Source organism: Cololabis saira, chromosome 3 (assembly GCF_033807715.1).
Source record: "Cololabis saira isolate AMF1-May2022 chromosome 3, fColSai1.1, whole genome shotgun sequence".
In the NCBI taxonomy this organism is placed as follows: Eukaryota; Metazoa; Chordata; class Actinopteri; order Beloniformes; family Belonidae; genus Cololabis; species Cololabis saira.
The window spans coordinates 24,715,517-24,730,524 of record NC_084589.1 but is presented as its reverse complement, the minus strand read 5'-3'; the positions used below and the strand labels follow the sequence as shown (position 1 = coordinate 24,730,524).

At 39.3% G+C, this 15,008-nt stretch overlaps 1 protein-coding gene across 2 annotated transcripts; it reads left to right on the top strand.

The window, feature by feature from the left end:
- Nucleotides 1-13,507, top strand: LOC133430858 (solute carrier family 45 member 4-like). Of its 2 annotated transcripts, none has more exons than XM_061716759.1 (14): nt 1-150; nt 1,315-1,334; nt 1,822-2,114; nt 5,561-5,749; nt 5,837-6,016; nt 6,913-7,553; nt 7,723-7,866; nt 8,005-8,244; nt 8,453-8,572; nt 8,764-8,863; nt 8,976-9,056; nt 10,404-10,534; nt 10,935-11,003; nt 11,183-13,507. In XM_061716759.1, exons 3-14 carry the CDS (start codon nt 1,889-1,891, stop codon nt 11,480-11,482), a joined length of 2,421 nt encoding a protein of 806 aa, XP_061572743.1. In that variant the 5' UTR covers nt 1-150; nt 1,315-1,334; nt 1,822-1,888; the 3' UTR covers nt 11,483-13,507. The 2 variants fall into 2 exon arrangements, with proteins under 2 accessions (XP_061572743.1, XP_061572744.1); XM_061716760.1 differs by having other exon boundaries at nt 24-88.
- Nucleotides 13,508-15,008: the final 1,501 nt, after the last annotated feature.

The window sequence follows — 15,008 nt, the reverse complement described above, 5'->3', positions numbered from 1 at the left end:
TGGATGTGTAGTAAACCAGACGGTCCTGGAGCCGCTGATGAGCATGTGCTGGATTGCTCTCTTGGACTGACAGTTTTTTGCCAGCAAGGTAGTGAAAAGTTACGGAACGTGGTAACATGTCAAATGTATCAAAGGGGAATAAAACTCCAGGTATGTTAAACATTTTGTCCGTAAAGAAAGAGGGGTCTCTCTCTGCCTTAACTCGCCAACGTTAACTGCGTGAATACATTAGCACAACTAGCTCGCGAAGGTAAAGGCTGATTTATGGTTCCGCGTTACACCAACGCAGAGCCTACGCGTACCTTACGCCGTAGGCTCTGCGTCGATTTAACACGGAACCATAAGTTAGGTAACGATACATGTAGCAGTTCAGACCTCACCTTTAGGAGTTGTCATCTTTTTAAATGAATATATATTTTGTGTTCCGGCACCGACTATCGCCGGAGGCTGAAACCTCCTGAAGATCCTCGCTTTTGTTCTCAGCGAGAGGTAGTTCAGGTAGAAAAACATGTCATAGCAGGTTCAGCGAGCTTTCACACCACATTCCAGGGAACAGCACCAATACAGTGTGTCTCAAAGGAGGGGTTTTATACACACAACACTTTCTAATATGATCACTTGTACTCAGGGGAAATGAAGGGAACTGTTTTACATTGGGGTGTATTCGTTTCTTCATTTAAATGTAAATTATATAACCTACATTTGGGAACATTTAACAGAATTGTCTAGCAGAATGAAATCCCATCGTGTTAAGCAGAGCTGCTTGTTGAAACTTAATCTCTTATTTAACCGTGTTGAAATAGTGGTGTATGTTTTGTGATGGCTTTTGTGCATTGAAGGTTTTATTAAGGGACAATGTTACTGGTTTTAGATTTTTAAACTGCTGTGTCAGGTTCATGCATGGTGAAATACACAGATCCTTTGTGCTTTTATTTCGCCATAAGATTCTCTCCCTTCTCTAAATTGTGCAACAGCATACTTTGTATATTATGTTTAAGGGTAGGGCAGCATTTGTTGTTTTTTTTTAAGATATGAGAAGAAATTTTGCTTCCTATTATGGGAGCCAAATGCACTTGAGTATTTTTACACATGGGAGTCGTCTGGTATTTGAACCCTGCCACCGTCCTTCATTAGAAGGAAAAAAATCTACTTATAGGGTCTCATCTGTCAGCATCTGTAAAGTATGAATGTATAGTTGTCGGTTAAGTAAGATCAAGCAATATTTAATCTAAGAATGTGACATGCTCTGTGCTACATTTCATCCAGACTATAGTAGATTTACTATCTTACTGTTGTCTTTTTTTCCCCCTGCAGCTTGCCGTCTGACAGCAACGGTGGGTATTTGCCAAAAGATTTTCAGATGTCTTAACCCTGAGTTGCTCAAGTCAGTGTTCACCAAAGCTTGCCACTAACACAGCTACTGAAAACAATAACACACTTGTCCCTTTTATCTTTTTTGCTTTGCTTTTATGTTCTTTGTACCTTTTCAGCTGCACAGACATTTTGCCCTTCCTATAAGCATTTAATTTTAGACGCTAGTAGGTCTCAGGAGCACCACTGCTGTCCAGCTTGGCTTCTGAACCATGCAGACTTTTCATATATCCGAATTATGACCATAAGATGAAATTGTTAACCATATGTAGAGTTTTAGACGTATTTATCCAATTAAAGGGAGGATAACTATCTCTTTTGCTCTCATTTACTTTGCATTGCCTATTTATTTTGCTGGAAAACCTTTGCTCTTTTTACACAGTGATTGATCCAAAGGGAAATCATGGACCTTACATATTCTACTGTCTAAATATGTTCTGGCATTTATAGGAACCTTGTGGCATCATATACACTGGTGGTACCAGCCATAACCAGTTGATGTTAAACAAAGAGTAAAATGGGCGGAGAAACGGAGAGGAAAGAGGCTTTGAGCCTTGAAGAAGACAGAAAATCCAAGCAAGATGCAGAAGACAGTGACAGTAAGAAAAGAGTGGAGAAGGATGAGGGGAGAACAGCTCGGATCCCCATGTATCGCTGGGTAATGAACGCTGCGGTGATGTTTGGACGTGAGTTTTGCTACGCCATGGAAACTGCCCTGGTGACACCAGTGCTTCTGCAGATAGGTAAACAATAAAGTCACACACAGACACATCCTGTTCTCCTCATGCCTAAAGATGTTTTAGTCAACAGTTGGTCTCTGTTTATTTTAAGTTTATTTAAGTTTTCCAGGAAGGGGTTAGCAGATATGAACTTGTTTTTCAAGTCGCAGACTTGGATGCACTCTGTAACTTTCTGTCTGCCAGAGACAATCCCTAGCTTTAGATGTGTAGATGAGGAGAAGAGCAAAGGAGGGAGTGCAGGTGTATGAAATCCTCCAACATAGACAGGATTTAGGTGTTTAGGTATGTCAAGCTGCTGCAGCTCTACACTTGCTGTTTTCAGAGGAACGTCAGGCTGATTTGGGAGCAGTGTGACATCCTGCTGGGGAGAATGACACCAAGGCTCATAAAACCCGGGATTAAGCTCAAGCAGCTGATCGCTGCAAAAAGAACATTTTATGTAAAAACAAAACCATTTAAAAAAAAAAAATCATAATTTCTAGTGTGTTTTAAATACACCCTTTGAGCCTAAATTGTTGGGGGTTATCTATCCACACCAAAGCTGTCAGAATTATATAGATAAGGAAAGCGGGACAACCAAAACCAGACTCTCCATCATCTTTATGATTTGTCAGATTCTTTGCATTTATACATGTTGGGATGTTGTCACAGAGCACTTAACTGAGGTGCAGGGCACAGGGATGGCGTGGGAAAATGTTTTGCTGTGCTCGGCACCAACGTGTTCCTGCATCATGTTGCACATAGAGATGATTGAGTTCCACGATGGTGCAAAGTGCCCTTTGCACCATCTGAAAATCCCTTTTTTAATGGAGGTCTAAAAGGGCTTCCAGATTTTTGTGTGTGTGTGTGTGATTAGTAAAAAGGACAGACATGTAAACATACGTTGTGTTGCTATGGACGTGGAAAATGCACGTTATCAGATTGTCTGTATTAACCTTTGAGTATCCTTTGATTGCTTAATGTATTAAAAACATTGTTTTGGGTATAGTTTGTAGTAAAGACCACCACTGTTATCCAAAAGAGATGCTGGTCGGTCTGCATTTGTAACAGAGGTCATGTGACACTGGACAGCACTGTGGAATTTGATCGTTAGTCCAATAGCTTGGCTGGATCCATTGATCTCCCTGGCTGCACCTCTGTGTTGTGTAAACCATAGCCTTAGCCACTGAGAGGCTAGAGTATGCAGTTAGATGTCAAGTTTGCCACGATAGCAAAAATAGAACAAAGGCAAATTCCCCAGGCCAGGTATGACAAGAATGTGTAACACAGCACATTTTTAGGCTTACAGTTTTACACTCAGTTAACAAAGTTGTTTACTTAATAAATTAAGTAACATTTACAGTATATTGGAGCTCTGTTAGAGGCATGTAGTCTGATGTTTACACACTCACCAGTTTATGGGGTATGCTGGGTGTAACTGATAAAGTGGTCAGAAAGAATATATAGTGGTGGTTATACTCACTAATTGCCTTCTGACATGAAATCATGGGATTTTTATGTCATTATTTTTTGTGATCTTCACATTCAGTGTTACAGAAGTTTGTGAACATCAGCTTCAGAAAGGTAAACATATTAGGTTTTAGTTAGATATGATGGACAGGTGATGAAAGTATGGAAAGAAAGCATAACTTACTACTATTCTTCTCCCTAAGAAAAAAATCAATAAGTACTTTATTTTTTAATCAAATGTTTAGTTTTTATTTACTTAATCACAAAAAAATGTACAACAAAAAAAGTCCTATATTCTCATCTTGCAGAGTTGCACAGCAATCTGAAATCTTAGGTCACGCTGGGGTAATCTCTGTCATCCAGGTCATGGGAACTCTCAAAGGCTTGAAACGAGGCCGCCAGGCTTCTTTCTTTTGCTCTTGAAGACGTTCAACTTTCCATCCAGAAGGCATCTTTATTTCAAAAGTTAGGTTACTCTCAAATAGCAACAAAAATACACTTGTCCTTTGGTGTGACTTGCTGTCAGCTCACATGCACAACTATAATTTTACAATGTTGAGGTCTAGTATTAAGCACAACCAGATGAATTTGTAGTAATTCTGCTGACTAACCTGAGGAGCAAATGATAAATATGTTAACGTGCAGTATGTCTTCTGTGCAGAAAACCTTGTTTGTACTCAGCATTCCCATCTTTGTGCATTCTCCAGGCACGAGAGTCATGTCAAAATATTTGCTAAGATTAAACCAAATGTTACTGTAAACTCACTGAGGAACGAATGAGCCACAATAGGAAAGATGGATGGAAAGCAAGATATTTTTACTTCTGTGTGAAAGTCGTCTTCTATTTTGACTTAAGGATGACAAGATAGCAGCAGCTGAGCGATAGATGCATGTTCTTTCAGGCTGCACAGCGAGGTGACAGAACTAATCAGCTTATTAAAATTAGGACTTAGTCTCTTCCTTTTAAAAAGAACACTTTAACTTCCAATTAAGGTTGTTGGTCTTTTATAAATAAAAAAATGACTGTCGTTTTATTTTAAAAAGTATAACGAGGACTGTTTGCTTATTTAAGTGTGTATTGACTGTGTATTGACTGTTATTTCTGTCCATACAAAAGCAGCCAAGGATGATTGCGTCACCTTCCTGCATGGTTGACTCATGTTTTAGTTTGTTGTTTTTGTAACAAGTCACATTCATGTGTGGTAGAGAGGGAGGGACTGTTCAAATGGCTCTTTGATTCTGTATTGATATGTAAGAGCTATACTGTGCTATGATTTGATAAATAAGGAAGCGTAGTGGGGAAAAAAAATACAGTTTTTACGAAGGGGAAAAGAATGCTCGGTCTGTACTGCCAAGGTTGTAGTTTGTCCTGACATGACAAGGATGTAAATAGATGGTATTTTAGTTGATTAAAACAGAACCGGGTAGATGAGTAATTCAATTCAGAAAATGTTAAGGCTCACAAGTTCAGTCCCATAGCTGGTTGTTGTTCAGTCCAAGCTGAGCAGAGGGTGCATTAGCATAAAAGATAACAGTAAATGCAAATGTTTAACACATTTCTGTACCCTTTAACATAGTATGTGGCCAATGAGTGTTGTAGAAAACTATGGTCGCAGCCTTGGTCGAATGATGTTGAGGGTCCAAATGAGTAAAACTATGGAAACTGGTGTTAGAATTTTCCTGTTTTATATTATCCTTATTTATTGGAATTGCCATTATTTAGAAATATAAGCAAGACTCCATTGCAATATACTGTATTGTGAAAGGATAGGCAGCAGTCTTGCAGGATCTTGCTGTAATGGTGGAATTAACAGTGCTATTAAAGGAAGTGGAGGTATATAACAAGAAAGACATTTTTGATAACAATTCTCTCCAAATAGAACTCAACATTCAAATTGCAACAATAACACGTATTGACTATTATTGACTACTGTCTTTTGACTGTGATGTCGGTACATATTTAGATATCTCTGAGTGATTCTACCGTGTGTGTGTTCTAGGTCTTCCCGAGCAGTATTACAGTTTAACCTGGTTTCTCAGTCCTGTCCTCGGTCTCATCTTTACACCTTTGATCGGCTCAGCCAGCGACCGCTGTACACTGCGATGGGGCCGCAGAAGACCATTCATTCTAGCTCTTTGCTTAGGTGTGCTGGTCGGGGTAGCACTTTTTTTAAATGGATCATTGATAGGTGAGTTAAAGGTTTCCCAGAAGCTCAGAATTTCTGCATTTTCATTCTTGCATGCTAATCCAGTCTGTTTTTTTTCTTTTCTTTCAGGCCTCTCCGTCGGGGACAGCCCAAACAGCCGGCCAATTGGGATTGTTTTTACTGTCTTAGGAGTGGTGGTGCTGGACTTCTGTGCTGATGCTTCTGAAGGGCCAATCCGAGCCTATCTTCTTGATGTTGCTGACACTGAGGAGCAAGACATGGCCCTGAATATTCATGGCCTATCAGCGGGTAAGATTCACAAATATGAGCAGTCAGACCTTGCATATAGAAGTGTTCTGTAGTCTTTGAAACACACCTAACACTCCACTGGGTTTTTGGATGTGACTTTTTTCCCACATCCCATTTTCCCACTGATTGGGCTCCACCGTGGCTGCCCTTTGTCTTTCTGTTCATAATTTTTATCGACTAAATTTTGCAGTCAAGTGGTTCCACTTCATTGGTGTCAGGATCTCATCTGTTTTTTGCAGATGACGATGTGGTTCTTAACAGCTTCATCTCTGCCCTACGGCTCACGCTTGAGTTTGCAGCTACATGTGAAGTGGTGGGAATGAAAATTGTCACCTCCAAATCTGATACCATGGTTCTCAGCTAGAAAGCTTAAGTCTTCTCCCCTTCTCCAGGGGTCTTGTTTGTAAGTGAGGGGAAGAATGTAATAGGAGATCGGCAGGTGGATTGGCATAGATGCTAAAGCAATTATATTTCTCAGATGGCTAGGAAAGTCCTTGGTGTTTTCCGGTAGAGTTGTAGGAGGTGAGTGGGGAGGGAAGGTCTGGGCTTCTCTATTTATACTGCTGCCACCGTGACCTGAACCTGGATAAGCAGAAATGAGTAAATGATTAATGCTTATCAAACAATATTCATAATGATATGAATGTTCAAACAGGATAATTGAAAATATAGCAAAAGTAACAAGCAAAATGTGAGTGGAACACCTGCATAATGTCCATGAGCATGTTTTTTTTTTTTTTTTTTTCCTCCCCACCTTCCCATGATTGTCCTAGATATTTATTACTTTTAAAATGTAAAAACAATTTAACACAATTCTTTTTGTATTCCCAAATGTGGATACAATCATAAACCACACAGTAACACTACTAATTATAACATGATGCCTGTCTTTTTAGGGCTTGGAGGTGCATTGGGGTACATGTTGGGAGGCCTTGACTGGACTGGCACGGCTCTGGGCAGAGCATTTAAATCCCAGGAACAGGTTCTCTTCTTGTTCGCAGGAATCATCCTCATCATTGCTGTCACACTGCACATGCTCAGTATTCCCGAGCGACCGTTCACGTCACTGAACCCGCTTAATGACGCCAGTCAGTTGTCTTTAAGGCCACTGGGCGACACACCACCTCTTCTAGACGTAATTGCAGAGGAGGATGCTTTTGCAGCCGCCCCGTGCCGAGAGGACAAGGAATTAGATCGCAGGGCAGAGGAAATGGACTTTCTTTCTGTGGATAAAGTGCGGAGTAAAAGCGACTCTATCTTAGCCATGCCAGATGCTACAATTAAGCTGGATGCCGACCTTGACATAGAACCACAGGTTTTCTTTCCAGAAATGCATGGAGCTCTAGAAGATGCTTTTAAGGCATCCGACCACAATCCTGGCTCCTCGTCCCCCCCTGGTGAGCCACCCTCTCTTTCTGATGGAATGGCAGATTTAACGCCTGCAAATACAGTTTTACCTGAACTCAAAGACTCATCAAATGGTCAGCCTTCTCTCCGTCTGACCAGCGACGCCTCGGAGGATGCACATCTACAACAGGTGATGCCATCTGACATCTCGATCTTGTTTAAATTATTTGGAGAATATGAATGACTGTGCTTTTAGTTGTGGGTAAAAGACAATATTATTCTTAGTTTCAAAGATAGGAAACTTCTATACTCTGATAGATAAGATTTGTTGGCAACTAATTGTATTTCTGTCCCAGCAGGTCAAAGAACCAAATGGCGTCAATGCTAGTTTGCAGCCCTCCAACTATTCCGCTGTCAAAGGCCATGCCTCTACCAAGCTGGGGAACCGCACAGCCATTCCATCTGTTTCATCACGGCCTCACCCACCTACCTTCTACAGACAAGTAAAACCTCATTTATAATTTAGAATAGTTTAAAATTATTTTTCTCTAAGAGCTGTAAACATCCTCTGGCATGAGCGATTTTTATAAAAGTGAAATTGCAGATTTTTAAAATGTATTTATTTATTTTTCTCTCTCCAGCCCTCTTTTACATTTTCATATCATAACCGTGTGGGATCACAACGCTATCGAATACGACGGACAAGACCTTTAAACCCACAGCCAATCACCACCTCCCGCAGTCTGGATGATCTGCGAGACATCCAGCGCATTCCAGACTGGGAGTTTTCCGTCAGCAGTCTGTCGTCTGAGGGCTCCAGCAGTGATGGAGGACCAGGTCTGGGTACAACTGTCCGCCTGCTTTGGCTATCCATGTTCAAGGTGAAGGATACTTCTGAAAGCTTTTTTAAAATTTTAGTTATATTGATTTATTTTCTTGCTGCTGTATTGTTATACAGTATGCTGCCTTCTTAATATTACAGGTTTATTCTTCTGCTGTTGCAGAACAATAAACCTGTTTTGTGTGGAATTTCATTTTTCTGTTCACATCCTATTTGTGACTTCCTGTCTTTATTACACTCTTCCACAGATGCCAAGGCAACTCTGGAGATTGTGTGTGTGCCACCTCCTTACTTGGTTCTCCATTATAGCTCAAGCAGTGTTTTACACAGATTTCATGGGGCAAGTCATTTACGAAGGAAACCCCAGGGTACATAAACACACTCACATACACACACTCCCTCTTTACGTTATATTATTAACTTATGAACTGACATCATTTGGTATTTTGTATACTAAGGAAACATCACTTAAAAGAAAACAGAAACATGTTGTAATCTTGTGTTTCATTTGTTCATCTTCTGCAGTAACATTGGTACAACGTTTTTCTGCTTTTGTTAGGCACCAGCCAATTCCACAGAGCTACAAAACTATCACAAAGGAGTACAGATGGGCTGCTGGGGACTGGTGATCTACGCTGCTACTGCTGCTGTCTGTTCTGGTAAAGCACAAACTCTGTTTGCATATTTATGAAGTGGGAGCATTTTAACCTCTGTATTGATTTTTCTCTTTCCAACAACATTTCCAGTAACCAATAACTTTTCTCCAAATAGCAATCCTTCAGAAGTCTCTGGATAATTTTGATCTGAGCATTAAGGTCATCTACATCGTTGGAACGCTAAGCTTTTCAGTAGGTCAGTTGATGGAGAAACACAGTAAAGTTAATTTTGGAACACTTCCACGTATAGTGATGCTTGAAAACATTAAACTTTCCTTTCTATTTTCTGAACTAAAACCAGATGTGACGTCAGTTTCAGTATCTTAATATTTGGTGCAAACCATCGGCAAAAATGAATTCTAAAATTACTATTAATTGTATTTAATTTGATAAATATTTGGTGAAAATGGTCTTAGAACAAGCTATTTATATCCATATATGGTGTAGCTCGCCCTCTAGTAAGTTGCACCACCATGTTACTACATCAGCACAAAAGAACACGTGAAACACTTCCTTTACTGTTTTATGTGGCTACTTTTTCCTGAAAGGGAAGGTTGGGTTTCAGAAAACTGCATTACTCTCTGAGATTAGCACTTGATTTAGTTTGTTGGTTTTAGTTATAAGTACAAAAATCAAGTAGGAAGGAAAAAAAGTAACATGGCACAAAATGGGGATTTCAGCCAACCTAGGAAAAAGAGTTGTTGATGATGTTTATTAGGTTGGAAGATGTTAGAAAACAATTTTTTAATTTTTTGGACTCTGTTATTTGATAATAAGATCATGTGTTGTATTGAAGGAACTTGAAGGGCGCTGTTACCCAAGCCAGATGTAGTCTATCAACAAATATCAATACAAGATCACCAGCTATAGTTGTCTGCAAGGTCACCCAGAAGCCAGAGATTATTTTTGAGCAGCTACAGATGTTAATGTTAATGTTCATGAGTCTCCCATCAGAGCAACACGGAACTACTACAGTGTGAATGGCAAGGCTGCACAGAACAAACTACAGCTTTCCCAAAAATATACTTTTACCTGTTTCATTGTGCTCAAGGTCGTATGGACAAACCAGAAAGCTTGTGAAAAAAATGTTTTGGGACGGATGAAGTTGCATTTTATTTTGGTTTAATAAAAAAAAAAAAAACGAACTTTCGAGACAGGAAAAACACCCAATATAAGAACTTCACTCCTTCAGTGAAACACAGTGGTTGTATCATACTTTAAACCTATTGAGCAGTGGCTTTTTAAAACATTTTATTATAGAGTGAATTTTTAAGGAAAGACTTCTTTTCATCACAGACAAATATCTAAAAACGCAAGTCGTTCTAGTAAGGAAAAACTAATTTCATACTTTGGCCAACGTGAAGTTGTGCTTTTAATCCAACAGTGAACTTGTGGAATCATCAAAGCTGTTCTGCTTTAAGGAATGAGTGCAAATTCAGGTCATATTTATGTAGAAATACAGGAGATTATTAAAGGATACACAGATTCATTTAAATTATGTTAATGTCAAATTACATACAGACTGTATTCTTGTTTTTCCTAGGAACTGCAACCATGGCAATCTTCTCCAATGTTTACGTTGCTATGGTGATGATAAGTGGCATGGGCATCATCTCCATGAGTATCTCCTATTGTCCCTATGCATTACTTGGGCAGTACCATGAAAACAAAGAGGTATGATCGCACAATAATTTATTTTCCAGTCCTGTTTTATCCTGTTCAGGTTTGTGGGAGATTTCAGCTATCCCAGCTGTCCTTGAGAGAGGTATATCTTGCACTGGTCAACCATGTTTCGATCCACAAAAAAGCTTATGACTGGAGCTTGGAAAGAAAACAAGCAAAAAAGATTGTACATTTAAGAAATATTGTCAAAACTGAGAATCACAAACCAGGTCCAAATTTCCAAATTTCATGATGCATCATACTGCTAAACTTATCTATTACTTTATTAATGCCAGCAGGTGTTTTTCAGCATTTGGCAGATCCACAACACCTGTTGAAATTTAACTCAATTTATTCCACATCAAATGCATAATTATAGTAATAAATGGTTCTCTTGTGTTTCTTTCCTTAGTACATTAACCACAGTCCAGCAAACACCCGAAGAGGTTTTGGGATTGATTGTGCCATTTTATCCTGCCAGGTCAGTTTTTGCTCTGAATTCATTCAGAATTTAATCTGCATTGGTAGCAGCCTAACATGATCTTTAAAATTAAAAGTGTCTAATTATTTGCTTCGCTTGACTGCTTCTACGGATATCTTCTGTTCTGTGGGCTATTCTAATAAGAAATGTTAATGTATATTTTTTTGTTCTTTTTCCAGGTTTATATCAGCCAGATTTTAGTTGCTTCCGCACTTGGATCTGTGGTAGACGCAGTTGGAACTGTGAGTGTTATTCCAATTGTGGCCTCTGGGGGCTCCTTCCTTGGCTTTCTGACTGCCTGCTTCCTTGTCATTTATCCCGACTCTGAGCCCAGCAGCTCCGAACAGGACCAGTGCTTGGATAGTGCACGTGTAGACGAGGACCAGGATGGAGAAAACAGCAGTGATCAAAGACTGACTCTGGTGAACCCCACCGACGGCGATGGCTTGAAGAACACAGAGAATGACTCTGTTGCCTGAGCATAAAAATATATCTTGAGACTTCGCTCATCAACCAAAGGACATGTGATGATTATACCAAATGCACTTGGTCGGTGCCTTCTGGAGGAGCAAAGATAAGGGAAGAGGAAACATGAAAGTTGACATTCCACCTTTAGAGATGTGGGCAGGGTATATTATATGATCTGGGGTTAGGTGGGGGATTGACTGTCAGTTTCGGGCTGCTCTGATGGTGCTGTTGTTACCTCGACTCATTCCCGTAAATCTTAAGTTGGTTTAATAACTACAAGTAAGCCATCAAAACATTAAAAGACCCATGTCAGCAAATTGATCAAACTGTTAAAGGTTTGTGAGTTCAGGGCCCAGAACTAAACACACAATTAATTACTAAAACACAAATGGGAAGCACAGAGCACTTTGTCCCACTTCTGAACAGTGCGAGACGCTGCAAAGTGTGCCATTAACTCCACGAGAGCTGCATCCTAACTGCCAAGTGGACAATCACGAATGCTGTTTTTGTAATATTGCATAGTTGTTTGCTCCATTCAGATGTAAACATGTGTTCCAATTCTTTATAGATTGCCTTGACATTTTTATCATAATTGCCAAAAAGTACAGATAATGCCCTCTTACCCTTGTTTTATACAAAACTGATTTTTATTCATTTTTCTAATGTTACAACCTGTTATATTGCAGCCAAGTTGTGACACACAAGAAACATTATTTGAATAAAGTAATCAAGAAATTAGGCCAAAATGGTACAGATAATGTTCTTTTCAGCTTTTATTCAGATGTGTTGTTTTCTGTAGCCTCTGAAAAGTTACCTCTGCAGTTATGGATGTCAGTGTGACTATTGTGGCAAGGCATTTGCATTTGAAATGGTTAATGGGAATAGATTTCGTTACTTTGTCCTTGCTCACACATTGTTGTGTCCCTGAAGTTAATCTTTCACCTTTTTGGCAGACAGAATGAGTCTCATCTCCAGGAGAAGCTTATCACTCTTTATTGTGGTGTCAATTCCTAGAATAGTTTTCAAGCTTTGTAAGATATTTGGTTTCACTGTGAAATAATGTCACATATTGAGAATTGTTTCTACAAAGCCGTAAAGTTGCTTGCTGAATGAAAGTGAGGACCTCATCTATGCATGGTGCTGCTAAAGATCTGTGCCACTTTAGATTCCTTTTATGTACGTGTCATAAACAATTGCTCAGGAAGTTCACACATATGAAAAGGTTTCACAGATTACTTACTGAATGAAAGTTTTAATGATTAACAAGAAGGAACTTTCCAGTACGGAGTCTGTGAAAAGGAAAGGATTCTGTTTTCTGCTTTTTATTTATTTTCTTTATTTACTTTTTAATCTGAGAAAACTAAAACTTGGCTTCTGATGCTTTTACAATAGTTTTTGTTGAATTTGATTATCAAGGTCTAAATATGGTCTAAATATAGATAAAGATTATATTTTACCAATAAGCTTTTCTGGAGTGAGTCCCTTTATGGTGCCAGACTACAGTGCTGGAAAAAATATTTTGTGTAGGGTGACCTGAGGTATTAGAATGGCTTCGTCCAGACTTTTATAACATAAAATCATATGTGTTTCAGCTCGACAAGTTGATACCTGGCGTGTTAAGACTGGTCAACTTCCCTGTTTGCTGCTGTACAAGTTTTTGTAAATTTGATGCAACGTGTTTTTGTAGCATGTATTTTCAGGGGGGGAGGATAAGAAAGTAATGCAACTTTGATTCTGTGTTTTCATTGGAAACCTGTCATGACACACACAGCACCAGTCAAAGGTTTGGACACGACTACCCTTTCATATATCATTTGGGTATTTCTGCCTGTAGTTTCTGATCTGGTTATACAAAAAAAATGAAATTACTTCATCCGTCATCCGTCATGGTCAGATACATTCCTGCCTGAAGTTTATCAGGATGAACAAAAGTGAGACATCCTGCTGTGTGGTCAGAGACCATTAAAACTTGAAATTCCAATCTTTTCAACAACTTTTCTTTTCATGTATGATACTGATGAACTAAACACACTACATATACAGTTGATACTACTAGTATGAACAATCTTTTAACTAAAACTGATTTTCAATATTGTCTGGTTGTGTGGACGTGTAAATAGAAAAAAATTAATAAAATGGTCAACTAACTCCATCTTCAGGCCAGGATGGGTTGATGCAATCCACTATGCATTCATTGTACAGTGAGAATTTGCTCCAACAGAGTGAATCTCCTAAGACTGAAAATTTTAAAAGTGACTTTTTGTAGCCATGTCTTTACATCTCTTTAACAAGTGAAATTTACAGTTCAAAAATACTTTATTAATCCCTGAAGGTAACTTATTTACTTATCACGATTTCAGTCTCCTCAATGATTCGTGGTAGAATGATGCTCAGGGTCGTCCATGGTGCTTTGCACAATCCGCTCCTGATCAGTCCCCAGAACCTAGCAGGCCTCCCTTTGTGTCTGTTTACAGGAAATCAAATCCTGGCTCTCCTCCAATTTTCTCAAGTGATCAAGTGATCTCAGTGATAAAACTGAGGTCCTCCTTGTTGGTTCAAAATCCGCTTTCAATAGGACTCCCAGTTTCACCATCTCCATTGACACCTCCTCTGTTTCCCCCTCCACTCAGGTTAAGAGCCTGGGTGTCGTCTTTGACAGCTCGTCATTCCAAACCCACATTAATAATGTTACCCAGTCAGCCTACTTCCATCTTTGCAATATTAACTGCCTCTGTCCATCCCTCACTTCCAACAGCGCTACTATCCTGGTCCACACTCTTGTCACATCTCGCCTGGACTACTGCATCTCCCTCCACTTCGGCCTCCCCCACAAGTCCATCTAGAAGCTCCAACTGGTCCAGAACTCAGTCTCAGCCGCTCGTATTGTCTCCAGAACTCCATCAATCACATCACTCCTGTTCTCCAACAACTCCGCTTGCTTCCTGTCAAATTTCATATTGACTTCAAAAGTCTGCTCCAAACTTTTCAAGGCCATACTCAACCTCGCCTTGGTGCTTTTGATTTAAAAAAAATGGATTGTGCAGTCAAAATTCCTTCTGAAAACTTGAGCATGACTGGCAGATTAAGTATCCTAAACTTCATGAAAATATCTTGACTAGGCCAATCTCAGGCCATAAACTGGGGATACTTTGTTTTACATTCACTTGCAGTCTTTTGAAAATGGTGCAAATGAGTGAGTTTGATCTGTGAGTTTAGAAAAAACGAGGGGCAAGAAGATCTTTTGTCCAATAGTCAATATGGTTCTCAAAATATGAGCCAAAATGTAAATATTGTTATTGGTCTTATTGGCTAAACGTTATTTTCAATACAGTCCAATCACAGACAGTCCAGTTCAGTTAAATTATATTCCTTTTTTTCAGTTCATTGGAACTCATTTAATCCAATCCATTACAACAGAGTCCAGATTCAAAGAATAGACTACTGACTTTCTCTGCAGTAAGGGACAGTAATACAGCAGTTTTGATGGCAGAATTGATACCTGGCACTGATGCTTTAGAAAAGAAAACATTAATACAG